Source organism: Girardinichthys multiradiatus, chromosome 12 (assembly GCF_021462225.1).
Source record: "Girardinichthys multiradiatus isolate DD_20200921_A chromosome 12, DD_fGirMul_XY1, whole genome shotgun sequence".
Lineage (NCBI taxonomy): Eukaryota > Metazoa > Chordata > Actinopteri > Cyprinodontiformes > Goodeidae > Girardinichthys > Girardinichthys multiradiatus.
Window position 1 is genome coordinate 6,276,129 of NC_061805.1, and position 18,506 is coordinate 6,294,634.

General features: G+C 41.1%; 1 protein-coding gene across 6 annotated transcripts in view; it reads right to left on the bottom strand.

Annotated features, from left to right (window-relative positions):
• Positions 1-4,798: 4,798 nt before the first annotated feature.
• msi1b (musashi RNA binding protein 1b) overlaps positions 4,799-18,506 on the bottom strand; it is a 28,356-nt gene continuing 14,648 nt past the window's right edge. For 3 of the 6 annotated variants that reach the window (XM_047381520.1, XM_047381524.1, XM_047381522.1), the window contains 9 exons: positions 15,839-15,887; positions 15,266-15,348; positions 15,074-15,191; positions 11,698-11,778; positions 9,945-10,001; positions 9,565-9,627; positions 8,545-8,699; positions 7,113-7,158; positions 4,799-7,010 (listed from right to left, as the gene is read on the bottom strand). In XM_047381520.1, coding sequence (XP_047237476.1) covers positions 7,117-7,158; positions 8,545-8,699; positions 9,565-9,627; positions 9,945-10,001; positions 11,698-11,778; positions 15,074-15,191; positions 15,266-15,348; positions 15,839-15,887 — 648 coding nt within the window. In that variant the 3' untranslated portion in view covers positions 4,799-7,010; positions 7,113-7,116. The remainder of the gene's footprint in view (positions 7,011-7,112; positions 7,159-8,544; positions 8,700-9,564; positions 9,628-9,944; positions 10,002-11,697; positions 11,779-15,073; positions 15,192-15,265; positions 15,349-15,838; positions 15,888-18,506) is intronic. The other 3 variants (XM_047381523.1, XM_047381525.1, XM_047381521.1) reach the window with 2 other exon arrangements.

Consider the following 18,506-nt stretch of genomic DNA (forward strand, 5'->3'; position numbering starts at 1 on the left):
CTGCACTGGGATTGAAAACAGGGTTTCACTATCATCACTCTCTGCCCCAGAGGTCTCCTGTTCTGATGGTTCTTCTTTTTCCGAGCCACTGATTTCACTATCTTCTCTTTGTGGGTTCAAGGGTTCCATTTTAAATGGACTCAGGAGCTCCTCTTGGGCTAGACTTTGTCTTATCTTCTTCTTTGCTTTTAAATCTTTTGTTGGAACCGGCTCTGTTTCATCTAGATCTTCCAGGCTGCAACTAGCTAGGCTACGTTCCACAGCCAGCACGGAGGTTGAAGGGGCAGCTGCGTCCCTCTTTGCTGATTTTGGTCTTTTCTCCAGGTGGGACACTTGGTTGGTCTCACTCTTATGCAGGTAGCGTTTTTCATCAGGGTGTGGTTTGATTTCACTCCCTTGTTTGATTCTTGATATCTCTAATTGAGGAGGATCTTTCGGCTTCTTCTCATCCATCCTTTCTACTAACGCCAGCTCTCTCTTCCTCCGACTCTCATGCTGGCTAAGGGAAGTGACGATGACTATTTCGGTCAGTGAGGCATCTGTCAGCAGATTCTTGACTACATGGTGTGCTGTTGCAACGGCTACTTTTTCTGCCGACTCCCATGGCAGGTTATGCGATCTCAGTCCATCTAGGCATATTGTTACCCTTCTGAGGCTGTGGTTGATGGCAGCATTCAGTCCTTCTTCCAGGGCTACCCACATTTTCTCTCTGTACCCTTTCAAGTCTTCACCGTTTTGTAAGCAGCAATGGGAGAGTGGATTACAGCATAATAAGCGAGGTCGGCCCCACTAGTCAGATGCACTTTGGTTGCTTTGTTCTGGCTCATTTGTTTCCTCAGCTCTCAAACCTCTCGTTTGTAATGTTCCCCTGCCTGGGCTCTTAACCTTTTTCTGAATTTGGTATTGTGGATCTTGAAGTCATCATTTGTGAAAACTAACACTCCGTCTCCCTCTATGCCCCAGGGGTCTCCGATAACTTGGTAGAGTCGAGTCCCGTTCTGCAGGGAAATTCGTCTTGCATCTGTGGGCATCGGCTCCAGGACCTTCCTCATCATGACTCTGTCTGACTTCTGACTAACCTTTCTTGGCTCTTTTCCTTCAAAATCCATCTTTCTTGTCATTTTGGGTTGGTTACTGGGACTGTTTTCTTTGGCTTCTTGTTCATACTGGAAGGTAAGGTCTCTTACTTTACTTTGTGTGGGGTCATGTTCCCTGTGGCTTGAGGTGTTGGCCATACGTTGGAGGCTTCCCTTATGGCGCTCGAGGGCTGCTGATAAGTGGGCTCTCCGCCTGGCAGGCTCTTGCAGTTCTTGTCTGGCCAGAGCAATCTGTTGAAGTATGTCATCCTTCGGCTTTGTGATGAATGGGGTAATAGTTGGTCCTTGGCTAGGTTCAGCTTTTCTTTGGTCTTGCTCTTGTTCTGACTCGATGCCCTGTTCTTCACTCTCTGTTTCTTCAGATAAATCATAAGTTGGTATTTCTAAGTGAGCTCTGTGGTCTTTTCTTGGATCCGGTCTGCCAGACTCACTACACTCCTCAAGTAAACTCACTTTGTCGCCGTCTTGGATGGCTCGGAGCCTTTCTTTGAACTGGCTCACCTTTCTGATCTCCTTTTCATACTCTTTCAAGCTTGCCGTGGCTCTGGTGTTGGGGTTTGTAAGGTACACGTTCGGTCCAGAGTCACTAGAAACCATCTTTACGATCGGGTCATATTTTTCGGATGGACTGTACAGTGAGATCAGTTTCCCCAGTCCCCATAGTTCAATGAACCGTGTACACCACCGTAACCATCGACCAATTTCATCCTTCCTCTGGACTGCCTTGGGGCATGGTACCACGACAAGTCTATATCCATATTTTATCTCTGAACAATAAAATACGTCATCTCTTTGGAGGTGATCTGTTAGCTCACTCTAGTGCTTCTTTCGATTGCTCTTTGTTGAAACTGAAGAACATTTTCTTTACCGATGGAACCCATGTTGAACATCCGTCCCCACCTAACAGCACCTCGGTAGGTATGCGGTGTAACTCTAAATGTGTTGATGTCGGTTGTTCTGTTGACGGGAGTGGTCCTTCAGCTCCCCGCTCCATCCATTCCTGCATTTCATTCTCTACGTCCATCACTATGTCTTTGTCGTCTCGAGTTGTCCGTCTCCAAAGCCTCTCGAGGATCCTTCGAGTAGGGATGGATTAAGACTATTTGGCTACTAGCTTTAATGTCTGGGTTTGGTCATTCTACCCTCAATAAAGCCCTATCCTCACCTGCACGCTTATGCAGTTACTGCAAGGGTTACAACCTTACTCCCTTTCAGGCTGTCGGTACGGGGTACTCAGGCAGAGACGACCTTCTGCTGAGCATCCTTCTTCTGGAGCCCCTTTATTTCTTTCAGGGTCCCTGTTCGGGTGCCACCTTTCGTTGTCCGATGAGCTAACCCCTCCCTCCTACTTCCCCATGTCTAAAGGGATTGCTCAATCCAGCTCTCTATCTAACGGGTCCGGACTTCCCTAAACCTGAAAGATCTTACTAAGCAGGTTTACTGAAAGTTCTGTTTAAGCTGGTGTCGGGAAATGACTCGCCTAGCCTCTAACAGCCTTCATCCAAAAGTCTCGCCCTTCTTCAACTGGAGGTCTGGGCGACCGAGTAGCCTATTGCAGTCATCCACACCTTCGACAGTCACTTTTGTTCACGGCTGCTCATTCCCTAGTTTACAACTGGCTCTTGGTATATGGGCTAGGTTAATTTTAGTTGCTCAACACGAGCTCCAAGGGCGCTGTTTTAACAAACTTGACTAAGGCAACCTATCAAAACCTCCTAAAATATCTTAGAACCAGGCAACAAGACTTTTTACCACCAATGAAAAACCAACACTACGGTGACTCAAATAATTAAATGTCCATGATTTAACTAGAATTTTATATGCTTTCTTTAATTAGTAATGCTTTTGCAGGGGTCAGTAACAGCTTAAATTTGGCAACACAAAATAATTTCAATAATAGAAATGAATCAATCAACTCAACCTGTCTTACCCTGATGCTGAAACTAGTGGGTTTGAAGAGGCTTTGAAGACGGAGGCTTTTCCATGCACTTGATGGAGAAAAATTCTTCTGGTAACAACGAGTGGTTTCTTGAAGAGAATACAACTTAATCTTCAGTTTTTTTCCTTTAAGTGGCAGGCACTGATACTCCAGGCTTCGATGGTTAAACAGGATCTTTGTTGTTATATGTCTCTGAAGACAGTAGTTTCCAGAGGCTGAAGAGTTGAAGGAAACCCGGGGACATAAATGAAGTTGATTCAGGACTTCCAGAAGCCTGAAACTTAGAGCAATCAGCTGTTCACCGATCAAGTTCACTTCTGTTGTCTGGATAAAAAGGCTTTAGACGAAATCAGATTCTTAATTTTGAGGCACAGTCCTTTCTGGGCTCACGGGTTGATCCTCTTTTTTAATGCAGTCGATCAGTGGGGCTGTGTCTCTGTTCCTTTTCCATCCAAGCTTATTTTCTCCGTCTGAACTTGTTTGCTGGTCTTCTGCAAGGAAACAACCCCGTTTCTGCTCTCAGCATTGTTTTTATAGCGCTTGATGCCTTCACCAGTCAGGCCCTTATTAGGCTTCTTAGTTATTGCGCAACCTATTCAGCTCATCTTCTTGATTATTGCTCAATACTTTAGTCATGGTCATTGTGACTTACTGATTCTGCTTCTCAGCCTTGGAGATGCCAATAATAGCCACGCTGGTCTGTAGTCGCATCCGCCCTTCCTCCCGTTAGCATGCAGCTGGCTCTCGTCCCTCCTTGTCATCCTACAGTTCTTTCCTAATCTGCTCAGTTTTAAACTTTACACAGTATTACACATTTCATTCTTCAGCTTTCAGCATTCACTTTAAAACACCGTTGCAAAACCATCACTTCATTCTTTTTATTCATGCTTTACAAATGATTAATGTTATATTTCTTTCATATATAGCTGATTGAGAATGTCAAACCTTAATGTTTTTCTTCTAATTCTCAGTTCTTAACTACATTTCAATCATACATCTTTTAACTTGTTAATCAAAGATTACTAATTTCATTTAATACATGTGAAAGAATGTAAAATCATCATACATCATTTCTTTGGATATACTTGTTTATATTTTTGCAAAAGATAAGACAGATAATATGTGGCAGATAATATGTGGCTCCACACAGGCCTCTCCAGTCTCTCAGCTCCAGAATATGAGAACATGCTTGTTTCACTCCTCACTGCTTCAACTGTGTGTTTTACTAATTATTGCATGGATTACACATAAGGATATGAGGATATTTGTTGTAACTTTTATGGAGTTAACTGTGAGCAGTTACTAAATGTTGCATGGATTACATGGAAAGATCTCACCTTATTTTGACCAGGGACAAGAAAATATACTATAAAATAAGGTCAAATGAACCAAACTCCCAACCACAGTCTCTCCATTTTTTTGTCCAAGTAAAAAGATTTAAGTAATAATCCTCCCCAACGTTATTTATTCCAATATTAGTGGTGAGCTTCAATGAATTTCACCGAATTTCCCATTTACCTCCCTTATTTCTAGGCCAGATTTCCTCCTCCAGGAAACAAATGCAGGCACCCATCCCCAACAACCTTCCCTGGCCTGACTGTCATCTTGTGTGCTCATTGTGTCATTTTACTGCATTATATAAAGCAGCAGAGCTCAGTAAACTTCAGGCAATCAGTGGTGATTGATTATGTGCTACTTCCCCCGTTAATTCCTATTAAAGATGTAAGTGAGAAGGAAAAGAGTAAACCAAAAAACCAATGTGGAATGTTTTAAAATAATTTATTAGGAATTTTAAAAAGTTTTTTTTTTCCAAAAAAGGAATAACATGACAGGAAAAAAAAAATCAGAAAATGTTACAGTGTTGACAAGAAATTATTTTTCAGTGAAATGCTTAAAACACCTGCAGCAGGGAAAGCAAGTGTATCAAAATGTAAAACCTGGTTATTTTGTAGATCAAGAGGGGTTTCTCTTCAGCTGACATTTAAAGGAAAATACATTTATTGTGATCGGCCAGTGCAGCATCCTAGTAGCTCTCATTTTGGTCTACAAAAAGATGTCACATTGCTACAGTCTGTGATCTCCAGTGGATATGTAGTGCTGGAAGGTAGGGATGGCAGGGTTTACCATCCATACCCTGAAATAGGTGTTAATGTAAAAATTTTAAAAATCTGATTAATATTTCACATTTTGCAAATACCCCTCAAAATACAGCACATGGCACATTGGAGACCAATGTGTATCAAACCACATGACATATTCACACAAACATTAGCTCAACCCGCAACACAAATCGGTCACCAACTCATGACTGTTCCTGCATGCAAGTCCTTCATTTTCCTTCACAATCATTGGAGATTAAACATCAGTACAAACAACAGCATGATAAAGTAAGAAAACATCATGCCAACCCCCCTCCTGGCAGAGGGGAGTTTTCACACCCTTATCTTCCAAACGTAGGTGTTGTTCCAGACTCAGCCTCTTTCCTGCTGAACTCAAAGTTAGAGCGTTTCTTCTCTGAGAAAGCTGTCATTAAAGACTCAGACCTGACATGTGATTTTACAAAATGTCTGGAGAGAAACACCATGTAATGGCTGGTCTAACATAGACAGACAAACTGAAATGTTCTTGACCTCCAGGCAGGAACACAACACATAACAGTCAAGATTTCCACTTCTCCAAAAGCCTCCAACCTCCAGGACACGAAAATCAGCAGAGCCCTGCCACCTGGAAATCACTCATATTTACAATATTTTACAAAATATTACAGTTCCTGAAGGCTAAGGAAGTAAAGATGTAGCCACATTTTTGGCACCCCTAGTAAAATCGTGCAAAAAAAACCTTAAAATAAATTCATATGTTGTTGCAGTAGAATAATCTCAAACTAAAAAATATAGGAAAATCTAACCTTTAATTTGAGTACATTTATTCAGTGGTGGGGAAAACAAAATCAATGGAGGCATAATTATGGGTACTACTAAAAATCCTCTTAAAATAAATATGACTGAAGCATTTTTTTTTATATTTTACTTTTTTGATCTATGACTTTTTTTCTCTAATGTATAAATATGATGTGAAACTGGGGTCCATTTCTCTTAGCCACCATTCAACTGGGAAAGACAAAAGAGCGAGTATACTTAGAGTAGGGCATATGTGGGATGAACTTTATTATAAGTCAGCCCCCACACCCAGTGAGCAGGATGGAAAAGGAGGTCAAACAATCTCCAAAGCTCACTGTTAGACTTCAGTTAAGAGCATCTTGGTGTCTCTATAGGAACCATTAGACGCTATCCACGTGCATACTGGTTGTTTGGGTGGAGGCTTTTTTTCCCCTGACAAATGTACTCAAATTACAGGTTGGATTTTACTACATCCTTCATTCTGACACTATACTACTACATTTAAAGAGGAATATCATTTAAAGTTTTTTAAATACTTTTACAGGGGGGCGGCAATAAATTTGTCTGTGCCGTTAGACAATAATTAGTGTAACGACTCATGGTTAAAACAAACCAAGATACACACTTCCTGGCATAATTTCAAGAATTAGTACTAAGTGTTGACATTCAGTGTAAAATAGAGAAATATACAGTCATTTTACAGCTTGAAACAGGTATGTCCGAGACCTAACTAGTCTTCTCTCAGAGAGATAATTTTGGAGACGACAAACAGCTAAATAAAATACAACTAATAACATAAAAACAGCCGGGAAAACCATGACAAAAACAACAAAAAATACAGCATTTGAATGTGCTGCTATAACATGTAGTGATAAGCTTTTTTTGTTTTGCTTCATTTGCAAAGTATTGATAAGGTGGAGTTTAGTAAGGTGGGCTGGATGTGGCTGACACCAGGCAGAGTGGGGCGAAGGTTCAGCCACCCAAAGACAGAAGAAGAGACGTGGACTGGACAGAGACGGACCAGATCAGCTCCAATGTAGCTTCAACTCCTTCCAGCTTTCAGTCTACGGCTCTGCACTGACACACAAAGCAGCTGGATTACTCACAGGTCGGCTGAACTGCAGCCATCTAAAGTTCTACACCTCAAGATGTGGAAGCTAGCGCAGCGGACAGACTCACACTCTCAGTGATAGCCGTTAGTGAAGGCGGTGGCAATCAAAGGGCCCTGTGGAAGCAAGCATGCCAGGTTAAAGTTTACTGTTAGACTAAATGCACACTTTGATTTGATCTGTTCTATTATACTGGGTTATTAAAACAGCGGCTGCGCTACTCACCGGAACAAAAACATACATGCTCATTGGTTGAAAAGATGGTTATGTTAAAGAAAAACAAGAAATTATTCCAAAATTGAAATAAAGGAAACAATTTATAAAGGGCTTTGCTAAGGTTTTTCAGCCCTTTAAATTCTCACGTTACAACCACAAATGTATTTTTATTAGAATGGTATGTGATAGAGTAACACAGAGTTGTGCATCACTGTGAATTAAAAAGAATATGGTGATTTTTAAATGACTTGCAGCTGTGGTGGCACAGAAAGGCTCAGGGGGTTGAATACAAAGGGACATTTTGAATTTTTATTTGTAAAAAACTTCTGAAAACCACATATCACTTTACTTCCACTTCACAATTACACACTACTTTGTGTTGATCTGCAAAATATGATCGCAATAAAATACACTGATGTTTGTCGCTGTACCGTATTAAGGTTTCCAAAAATGCACCTGTTTTCTTTTATGGCAGAAAAAATGAACCACCAATGCCCCTCCTAATTCAGTCCATTCACCAGCAAGCAGTCAAACCTTCTGGATGCTCTGAAAAGTGACGCAACCCCAGAGCCAAAAACTATTGCTTCTTAAAAAAGCCCACTTGAAGTTGTGTCACCACACCCTTTCAACAAAGCTGTCTTGACATATCCAACATGGTGTCCCCCGACTGCATGATTGAGCTCACAATTTCATTACAAAAATCTGGAACCAGGAGTGAAAAATTCTGTTTTATTAGCTTCTTAGCATAACAATGTCCATTTATTGTGGCTCTACTTTGGTACTGAATGGTTCAGGTTGGATTTAATAAAGCAGGTCACAACAATAATTTCAAACTGTAAAACAACTGAGACAACCTTCGTTTTCTGGGTGGTAGAATTACAGGTTTGGTCATCAAATCTGATGGTGTAAAATAGAACATAAACAGATACAAGAGCTCCTTGTTTGGGAGCAGTGTTTCTGTGACCTGATTAGCTTTTTTCCACAAAAATATTGACAGCGGTCTATTCAATCAGTTGTTCTCACATTGACTCTATAACCATAGTTTAAGATACTCCCAGTTTTTAGCTTTCCGTTTTCTACATTTGTGACAATACAGTAACACTTTAGAGTGGCAGACGTGATGTTCGTCAGATTGGATGATCTAATGTAAGTTATAGTAGCCATAGACAGCCTAACAGCTGATTTTTCTCTAGAAACTATATACAATATGCATTTTTTGAGGTCCAATATATTTGCTAATTGTCAACCCATTTTAGAGCAGAAAATCACCAGTCATGATAACTCACCCCCAAACTATGGCTAAAGCCGGTGCTAGGGGCAGGGCTCGCAGCGCTGAGGTAGCTGCTGACAGCCGACTCCTGACTGGCTGTTCCGTAAAGGTCTGCCATCGGACCTGGGCTGCTTGTTCCTAAAAATCCTGCTGAGCGAGAAGGGGTGGAACCTGAAAGGAAAATGAAAATGTTTCACTTATGCACTATCCCTTAATCACTGCATCCTGCATTTGCCTCTTCTAAAGAAGGTTGGCATGAAATTATTGTTCGGCTATCTATACCTGAGCTGAGCGTGAGCTCTGACTAGAGTAATGAAAAAGCAAACACATGGAAATGTACAATTTTGAGCCTTTTAGTAGCAAAAGTGAATTGTAAAAAAATGACTTTAACATGCATCCAATGCATATCTCCTCCAGTCGTTCAGATGGGGAGAAATTCACAATGTAGGATCAAACCCGTTAAACAATGCAATGCCTTCCAAAGTTTTTACAAATAAAACGTGTGGGATAAATATCCATTCAGCCTCTTTTAATCAGAGACTTCAAAATGAAATTCAGTGCTTTTATTTGGCCCCACCTTTCACTGCAATTACATCTGTGAGGCGTTTGGGGTATGTCTCTACTAGCTTTGCACATCTGGACACTGAAGTTTTTGCTCACTGTTCTTTGCCGAACAGCTCAAGCTCAATCAGATTGGATGGAGAGCATCAGTGAACATCAATTTTCATTATGGGTTTCATTGGTGAGATGTCCACAACTTCCTCCCTGAGCTCTCTGCTGTGTCATAATGCTGTTTGGTTCACTAATGTTCTCTAAAAGAACCTCTGAGGCCTTCGTAGAACAGCTGGATTTATACTGAAATTTAAAGAAACACAATGGGAGTGCACTACTGAGCATTGGCCCATCACATAAAATCCCAATAAAAAATAAAAAAAGTTTGTCAGTGTGACATGAAGGAATGTGAAAAAGTTTAAAGGGCACAAATACTTTTGCAAGGCACTATATGTTCTGTTTTATAGGAAATACAATGTTGTACCTCTAACAACTGCTGCCGCTGCTGCCGCTGCTGCCATTGGTCCATATGCTGTTAGAGGAATGGCTAAAAAGGCGGAGATAGAAAGATCCAGGTTATACATCTTGGTTCTGAAGAACCTGACAGGCAACTATAGCATAGCCCATGAATCTCACTCCAGTGACCACAGCATCTCATATAATCACACTATAGATCATTATAACAGATAATAATAGAGGACCTCAGATGAGGCCATCTCAGTAACTGTCAGCAATCCTGCCTTCAGAAGGAGGATTGACAAACACAAACATGCAAACCAGAAGTGATCAGGTGATTGTGCCAACATGTGGAGTAGCAGACTGAGAAGATGCTGCTTGTAAAGTCCAGAGGAGGGACTGACTGACCTGTGAGCTCAGGGGGGTGGGGTGAAGTCAGAAGGGGAGTCCTCTCTAAGTGGAACTCTAAAACAGAAACATCAGAGTGCTGTTGAGACACACACCGTCGACAACACACCAGCAAGGACAACGTTAGGGCAAGGGGCACGCCTCGAGGTGAGGAGCTGAACAAACAGGGCTTTAGGAATTCAAAAAGCAATTAATGGATGGAAAGATGCTTCACTTCCAAAACAAAAGTGGAGCAAAAGATTCACCCAGAAATTATTCTGCAATAGCAAGAAATAAAATATGTGTTACAAATGCGTCACCCAATCTAGTAACTCTAATCGAAATGAGTGATTTCATATTTAAAAAGCTAGAGTTCTAATTTTCTTTGGTGGAAATGTAATTTTAGGGTTATTTCCCAGATGATTAGCACACGTTCTACTGTAACACACAGCCAGGCCAGCATGCACACACACAAGCACTGCCACGAGCTAAGCAACACCACTCCCTGATATTTACAAGCAGCCATTTACACCCACAGTGTTTCATCTGTGGAGACATGTTTGTATTTGTGACAGTGTGTCTGCTGCAAGTTTGATATGAAGCTGCTCTTGCTCTTTAGAAATTAAAATGTTTTCACGCAGTGCTAAGAGCTGGGATGAGCCGTCAAAAATCATTCAGCTTGCTCTAATTGAATCATGTACAGAGAGTCTTCCAATTATTATTCTAAAAGCAGTTTTGTTCACTTAGTATCTGATCTTAAGGACTAGAAATGGCCTCAGGTATCATTTTAAAAGCTCATCTTACAGTGTGTGCGCATAAAACGGGATCCCAAAGTCATAATGTAGTAATAATGTAGGATATCTAAATACAAAGACAACCTAGGACCAATGGTAGCATCTGAACAAACAAATGTTCAGATGCATGCTGGGACTATTGGCAGCCTTATGGAAATTTAACTAAAGATCTACACCTTATAGGACATACAAAATGCCTAACATAAGATGCTAACGGTAGTTTAAAATGTCACATCTGTAATCATTTGGTACACACACACACAGCGTGATGCCATGTCTGCTTCTAATATAAATAATTAATGATTGTTAACAGCAGCAAGGCTACGAAAACTGTTTTCAATGTGGTTCTTATATCTTATAGTTGTTAAAGAGTAAAAAACTGAACAGATATCGGGTCAAAGTATAACAAAAAACTAAAGATCACCGCTGGATTCTGATTGGCGCACCTCTAAAACAGGTGTTTGAACAAAGTAAAACAAAAATTTAAAATTTTTCACTGGGTTCTTTTAGATGACCCTAGCTTTTACTTATCAACTACAAAACCACTGTCTGGTGTCTAGCATTCCTAAATAAATGCTTTACATGCACATGTTCAAACAGTAAAATGAATCTATTTGTCTGACATTTCTTCTGTACTTTTATTTTTGTAAAAAATTACCTGCTTGTTTCCTTTACAATAATCGATACTGGGGGAATATTATGGCTTTTCCAGGGGTGTTTAGAGCTTTGTTGCCTTACATTGTTGAGGTCAGTGATAGCAACAGCCACATTCACATTGTCATTAAATATACACTGAATCAGAATAATCAGATTTGTTTGCAGCATGTTACATAACAATCAACACAACATGGCTATTCTACTATTTTCTTTTTTTACATAAACCAATTTCTTAAGTACCTCATTTGACTTAAATTCCCCAAACTATATTCCACTGTTTTTTTATTTCTGAGTTATTACAACATGGAAAAGTGTGTGATTACCAGGGAACTGATAGGTGTATCCAGGAGTGATGCCCGCATAGCTCCGACTGGTGTAAGTGGCGGTCTGGAAGCCGGGATAACCTACAAGGCAGAAAATGAGGGTAAATAACCAAATCGCTCCATAAAACAATGAAACCCAGGAAACATTTGCATTGGCGTTAAATACTCATTGAATATGTTGACTTAACACTGAAGCCTTTGAGAGTCTTTGACATGGGATGTAATTCTACACTTATGGTCTGGATTTCTTTACAAGGACAGGAATGAGGAGCTCACCGGTTTAGGTTTCGGTTCCACTCTCAGCTGAACTCTCAAAACACAAAGATTTTAACTGGATGCAACCTGACCTTGAAAGTCTAACTCAAGAAACATCATTGGGCACAAGAATTTATACCCTTTTTCTCCAAAGTGTGAGCAACTATAACTTTATGTTCACTTTCCACTTAATGATAGAACTAAAAGACAGAAGCTACTTCTCAGTCTGAACAGTAGGTGGTAGCATTGGCATGGCAAGTTAAATTTCCGGTACTTGAACTTGATAAATGTTCTTTACTTTCAAAAAACAAAACTAAAAGATTTGAAAAAAATGTTTGGATGAAGATGTGACAAAACGTGTTTAAGAGGATCAGAAACAGTAGGGAGGTGTCAGGAAAGGTTACTGTTGTGTAACCCTCAATACGAACTAAAACAGTCAATCAAAGGTCTTAATAAGTCAGTTAAGGTCAAAGTGACAACTAGGTGACATAACTACAATATATACAGCCTTTGCAACAGTGTTGATTCCAAGGCCGGCTTTACGCAGGGGCAAGAGGGGGCAATGCCCCCTCAAACAAATGCCTTGTCCCCTCAAATCAATTCTCAGCCACACAAGCACAAGCCCCTGCCTTGCCTCTCCCTCCTCCTCCTACATTTAAGAGCAAATCTACTTGACCGCCAGTCATGTCCACACAAAGCTCAGTTTTCACGACCGCAGTACGTGATGTTATATGCTTAACATTATAACGCTGCTGAAAACATTACATGGCTTCTGGCCCGAAGTTTCTTAAGAGAAAGGGCCGGAGAGGAGGGCATTTTGGTGCCACACCTGCTGAAAAACGCTTGCATTTTCTTCCAATCAGTATCCATGCATGACTGCGTGACGCATTGCCTAGATGTTTTGTACTCATAATATCCAGCTGTTGACTGATGTTTGTCAGGTTTGATGAGAGACAGAGAGGGAGATATACAACCAAACAGACAATTAGACCATTTCACTCTTTTCACTTAATTACTTTGATGGTAAAGTCTGAAGAAGAAAAGAAAAAGTATGACCACAACCCTTTTCTGAATGTCTAGTGACTCACAATAAAGCATCGATAATAGAAACAAACATACAGTATTTAATTATTGCAGCATGCTGGCCAAACTCTGTTCTGTGTAGATAAAAGTCACTTTAACTCAAGAAGCTCTATTCATGCCAGCTTTTCTACTCGAACAGTTGAGGAATCATTTTTCTAGCTAGTTAACATTACAGGCTAAATATGCCGAAGGGTGAATATAATGTTCTATGATAGAGAGCAGCAAACACAAAATGATGAATAAATAGGAATACGTTGCTTAGCTGTCTGTTTGATTTCATTAGCATGTGTTAACATTAACTACCTAAAGTAGGTTTGTGATGTGAAATTAAAGGTAGGTCTTACGTTGAGCTGCATGAAAGTGTGGTGAGTTATATTGATATTGGTAATGCTTTATTAGTTTATTATTAGTGTAATGTTTAAACTCTGTCAGAAAACAATCAAATAATGTTTAATGTTTTCTATTTAAGCAGAGAGTTCACCATTATTTTCTTAATGTTTAATGGTAATTCCAAGAAGAGGGAGGCTATAAAAGCATAAATATATCCTGTTTTTTATTTGAATTTTATACATAAATTTGGCAATGGATGCCCTTGTTTGGCTTAAATGCCTGCCTCCAAAAATGTATGTGCATGTTCTGGTCTGGTTTTAGCTTTCTGGATGTCTTTTGTATTTCCCTCTTCAGCATGATGCTGTCTCTCAACATCAAGTCAAAGCTTAACAAAGTTAAGGCTGTACCTCAATGTATATTAGATGAACTCTTAACAGCGTTTTTGGCATTTACAATTGACCAATATAATTTCACAGTGACAGCTGATTAACCAATAACCATCCCTGATTAAAGATGTCATGTTCAACAGATTCTCTTTTTCAAAATAAATGAGCTATTAATGAGTAAAAAGTCACAACATTTTGAAATGTGCAGGTTTTTACTTTTTCTGCCACCAATGACAACTATTTTGATATGAATAATTACTAAAAACATTCCAAATGTTGTGAAAAGCAGTCCAAATTTTAACAACCTGCCCAAAGCTATTTTTTTCCAGCCCAACATGTTCAAAAAAAGCCCAACTGGGAGGAAACCAGTGCAGTCTGGCAAATTGCACAGTACTACACAGTTTACCCCAATCCCATAAAGAAAACACTAATCAACAGCAACAATAAACATGCACATGCACATAATGTGTACCCATGATGATGCCCCTTCACATTTCTGCCTGCCCTCTCTATATGCATGCCTAGAAACTGGCCCTGGTTGATTTCTTTTGAACTTGTTCATATTTTGTCACGTTGGAAACCACTCACTTCATTGTATATTTCATTTAACCAGCACGTATTTACATAATTCAGAGGAAGGAAAATATATATATGGTTTTCAACATTGTTTTACAAACCAAAATCTGAAAAACACTGCGTGCATATGTATTCAGCCCCCTTGCGTAAATAGTTTGGTAGCTCTGGCTCTATGTTTAAGGTCATTGTCTTGCTGGAAGGTTAACCTCTGCCCCAGTTTCTAGTGTTTAGAGGCATCTAACAAGTTTTCTTTCTGAATCACCTCCATTTACCTTCATTTAGTTTCCCATCAACTCTGACCAGCTTGTGTATTCCTACTGTAGAAATGCATCCCCAGAGCATGATGCTGCCACCACCATGTTGTAGTGTGGGATGGGGTGTTCAAAGTGATAACCAGTGTTAGTTATGTCTCTAACATGATTTGTTGCAACAAATTTTGAAAACCATGAATCATTTTCCTTTCACTTTAGTTTATACCATAAAACTTTAAATAAATAACATTGAAGACTATAGCTGATGTGACTAAATTCAAGACCAGCTGGAAACTTCTGTCCACTTAAATGTAATCCAGATAGCACGCTAAACAGTTACTGGATGCTAAAGGCAGCAGCGGACACCATCAGTCAGCTCCCCATGAGACATCATGCGACCTTTAAGGCAGCACACACTTTAGTGCAGCAACTGAAACGGTCAGCTTCATGTAAGCCGCCACCACATCTTTCCTGTCCTGATCAATAGTAACTCACCCAGCATACCAATTCCTAGCATAAAGGCGTCCATCCCATAGGGCATCACCCGAGAGCGCCCCCTGGCAGAGCCGGTTGGGGACATCACCTCCTTGGGTTGAGCCTTCTTGCACTCCACCTGTTTGGGGACAAGAATTAAGTCAGCGCTTCCCGTTTTCTGTTGAACAGAATGCTGTGGATCGAGCTGCTCACCATTTTGTTGTTGATTTCATGGAAGTGGATCTCACAGACTTTCTCAACCACATCCTCATTCTCGAATGTCACAAATCCAAACCCTAACAAAAAGAAAACAAGTTGTTGTAAAAAAAAACAAAAAAAACAGACAGTAGGCCTTTCTGTAAAGTAGGAGAGCTAATAGCTTGCAGTAATTAGTGCTGTAATAGCAGCTTAACACATTTGCCCCCCTCCCCCACTTTCAACACTGCTATTTTGCACTCATCCTTGACCCCCACCCACCCCTGCCCACTCCTTCCTAGCCAGAAACGACTAGGCAAAGCTGGTAGTCTGTCATAATCGATCAATCCCAGGGTGGGGAGGAGGTGCTTAAGGAGGCTTTATCCTGATCCCGATTAACGGACTGGCTAATTAGACTAGCCCCGTTTGTCTCCTCCAACTCAGCCCACAGGAAGGAGACTCTTGTGAGGGGGTGGGGTGGAGGTGGATCAATAGCCACCCAGGAAGGGCTGGAGGAAGAGTGGTAAATCGAGAAGAAGAAGGAGCAAAGGAGAAACAAGCATACAGAGAGGCGGGTCAGTCGTGTCTCACCTCTGTGCCTGTTTGTGGTCTTGTCGAACATGAGCATGGCATCGTCAACCTGAGGGGAGACAAAACACACAGGTTTTTAGTGCAGCTCTCCATCCTGCCACGCGGCATATTGCCTGACCTCAGCCCTTCTCAAGTTCTGCAGGGAGGTTCAGCAACAGATGGACAGAGAGTAAGAAGGAGGGGGGAGGAGGCAAGCGACAGGTTACAAAGTGGTGGTCTGGGGGGCTGGGGGGCAAAGACAAGAAAATATGTTCACAACAGTGAACATTGTTCCAACATGTAAGGTTAACAGTAGCATAAAAAGATGGAAGCAGTGTTGTAAACAGTTTCTCTGTCGGAGAAACCCCCTACATGTGCCTCTTTTCTCTCCTCTAAAGCTTTAGATTTCCATGGCAACTGCACAAAAAAGTCCTGTAGAGAAAAGAAAATGATAAAATAAAAAAAAACTTTAACCGACATCAAATATACTTTTATGAATGTTGGGAGAGAGCCAGAGAGACAACGAGAGATACAGAGAGAGAAACCACTGAAACAAACAAGTAACCAGTCACAGGCAGAAAGGTGAATCCTGCAGGCAGGTGGAGACTCGATGAGAGCAGAGAGAGCTGATAGTGAGAGGAATGGCAACAGGTGGAGATATGGTGAAAGAGAGTACAGAGAGTCCTGTAAGAGAGAGAAAGATTGGGTCAAAGAGAAAAGGGAAGAAAAGTCAAGAAACAAAGGCAGAAGGAGAACAAAGAGGCCTGCAGGCTTTGTTTGTTGGCACAGTCAGCCAAAAGTCCTCCTCCTCTTCTCCCTTTGACCTCTCCCTTCGGCCCGGCCTCCCTTTATGGAGCAAAGACACAGGTGTCTATTCAATGCACACACACACACACACAGTTTCCTATGTCAAAGTTGACCTGATCTTTCTGATGACACGTTTAAATTTCAGGCTCAATGTGGAGGTACTTGTAAACATTTGGTAAATTCATCTGTGCTCATGCTCTATATTAAGTTTACTGGATAGGTTCCCCAGAATAATCTGTCACAGTCACATAAGAGTGTCAGTGATAGGACTGTGTGTGTGTGTGTGTGTACCCTTGGGGGCGTTTTGCCCACAGAAAGGTCAAAGGTGAGTGAAGAGTGTCTGTGTGAAAGGGAACCTTTTAGGCAGCTTCTCAAGCCAATGTTTGCTTCAATTCCACATTTTGCTAATTATATCCAACTCTAAAATGTCCCTAATTTTTGACACATTTTCTGATTCATAAGGAGAAACATCATCAGAATTTAGAGCAATCAAAACTGCTTAGGAGTTTGGGCGTGGAGAGTAATGTCTAAGACACACTTGCTTCTTTATAGGGAGCAAAAACCTATCTGGAATACATCCAACCTGACGAGGTTTGCACGATGTGTCCTGTAAAGTCACGACATGAGCCTAAACCTCATACAAATCTCCCTGAAGGACATAAACAAAACACAGCAACAATGTTAAAGGCCACAAATAGAGTCAATTCCACATCACCAGCCATTTTTTATTCTTAAATGGCATACGGCCAAACAATATTCCCTCTCATCCCCTTTTTTTCCCTCCCCACCTCTCATCTTCCCTGTTATCCGCTGCCCATCCCTCTCCGCGCTCCTTTGTCCTCACCAGGACGGGACACAAAAGGTCTAGTGAGGCAATCTAATCAGGAACTTCCATGGATGGCTGCAGCCCACATTTCACTGGCCATCCCTTGATATCCCTCTCGGCAAAAATTCATCTAGATATTATGATTGAGGAGGGAGCACAGTGAAGCTCAAGGCCATAGCTTCTGGCAGGGAAAATAAAGTGGCACAGCACAGCGGAAACATGGTGCCTAAGAGCGATCCCTGCATCTTGGCATTTAAAAAGTTTGAAAGACTTTTTTGGATGCTTTTTGGTCTAGTTTATTAGAATATCATCAACATAGAAGAGAATCCCATCTCGATCAACGAATTTATTTACATTAATAATCAATTTAGGACGAAGAACAGTTTGGAAAGAAGTATGCAGATAACTTCTAAGCAAACTAACAAAATATTCGCATTGCTTTGTTTAGAGGTATAATGGCCCTCGTTACCCCAACACACAGCGGCCCCATCTCTGCCCCAGTTCCCTCTCCTACGCCTCCAAAGTAAGGCCCTCCCTCCCCAGAGCCTTTGTGAACCGTTCATCTATTCACTGCCTCGCGCCTTTTGGGGTTGAACAAATTTTCATGTGAAATTTAGGAGTTCAACAAAGTTCAACAAAAACTGTAATTTCAAGAACACAAAATTGGAATTCTAAGAGAAGTTTATTGAGAATGATCCAACTTGTTTTTAATGTTTCAAACCCTAACTCACCCAGCAGAGTGATCCTAACACCCATCTCATCGCTTCTCCTTCAGAACAAAAAGCCCCTTGCCCACAGAATTACTTGGGGACAATGGGCAAGCCAGGTCACCACGGTAACGAGCCAGAAGGGGGTTGTGGGTAGTAGCAGCTGTTACATCAGATTAATTCAGATTCTGATAATCCCCCCACTTCTTCTTTACCCCCACACACACACACACAAACCCTAAGTTTGCCCGTCGCTCCTGGAGCCTCATTATTTTTCCTTTCACTTCTTTCGCGGCCTCCTCATCCTCGCAGTAACTCTTTCGACTAAGGGCACCTGCTTGACTCGATG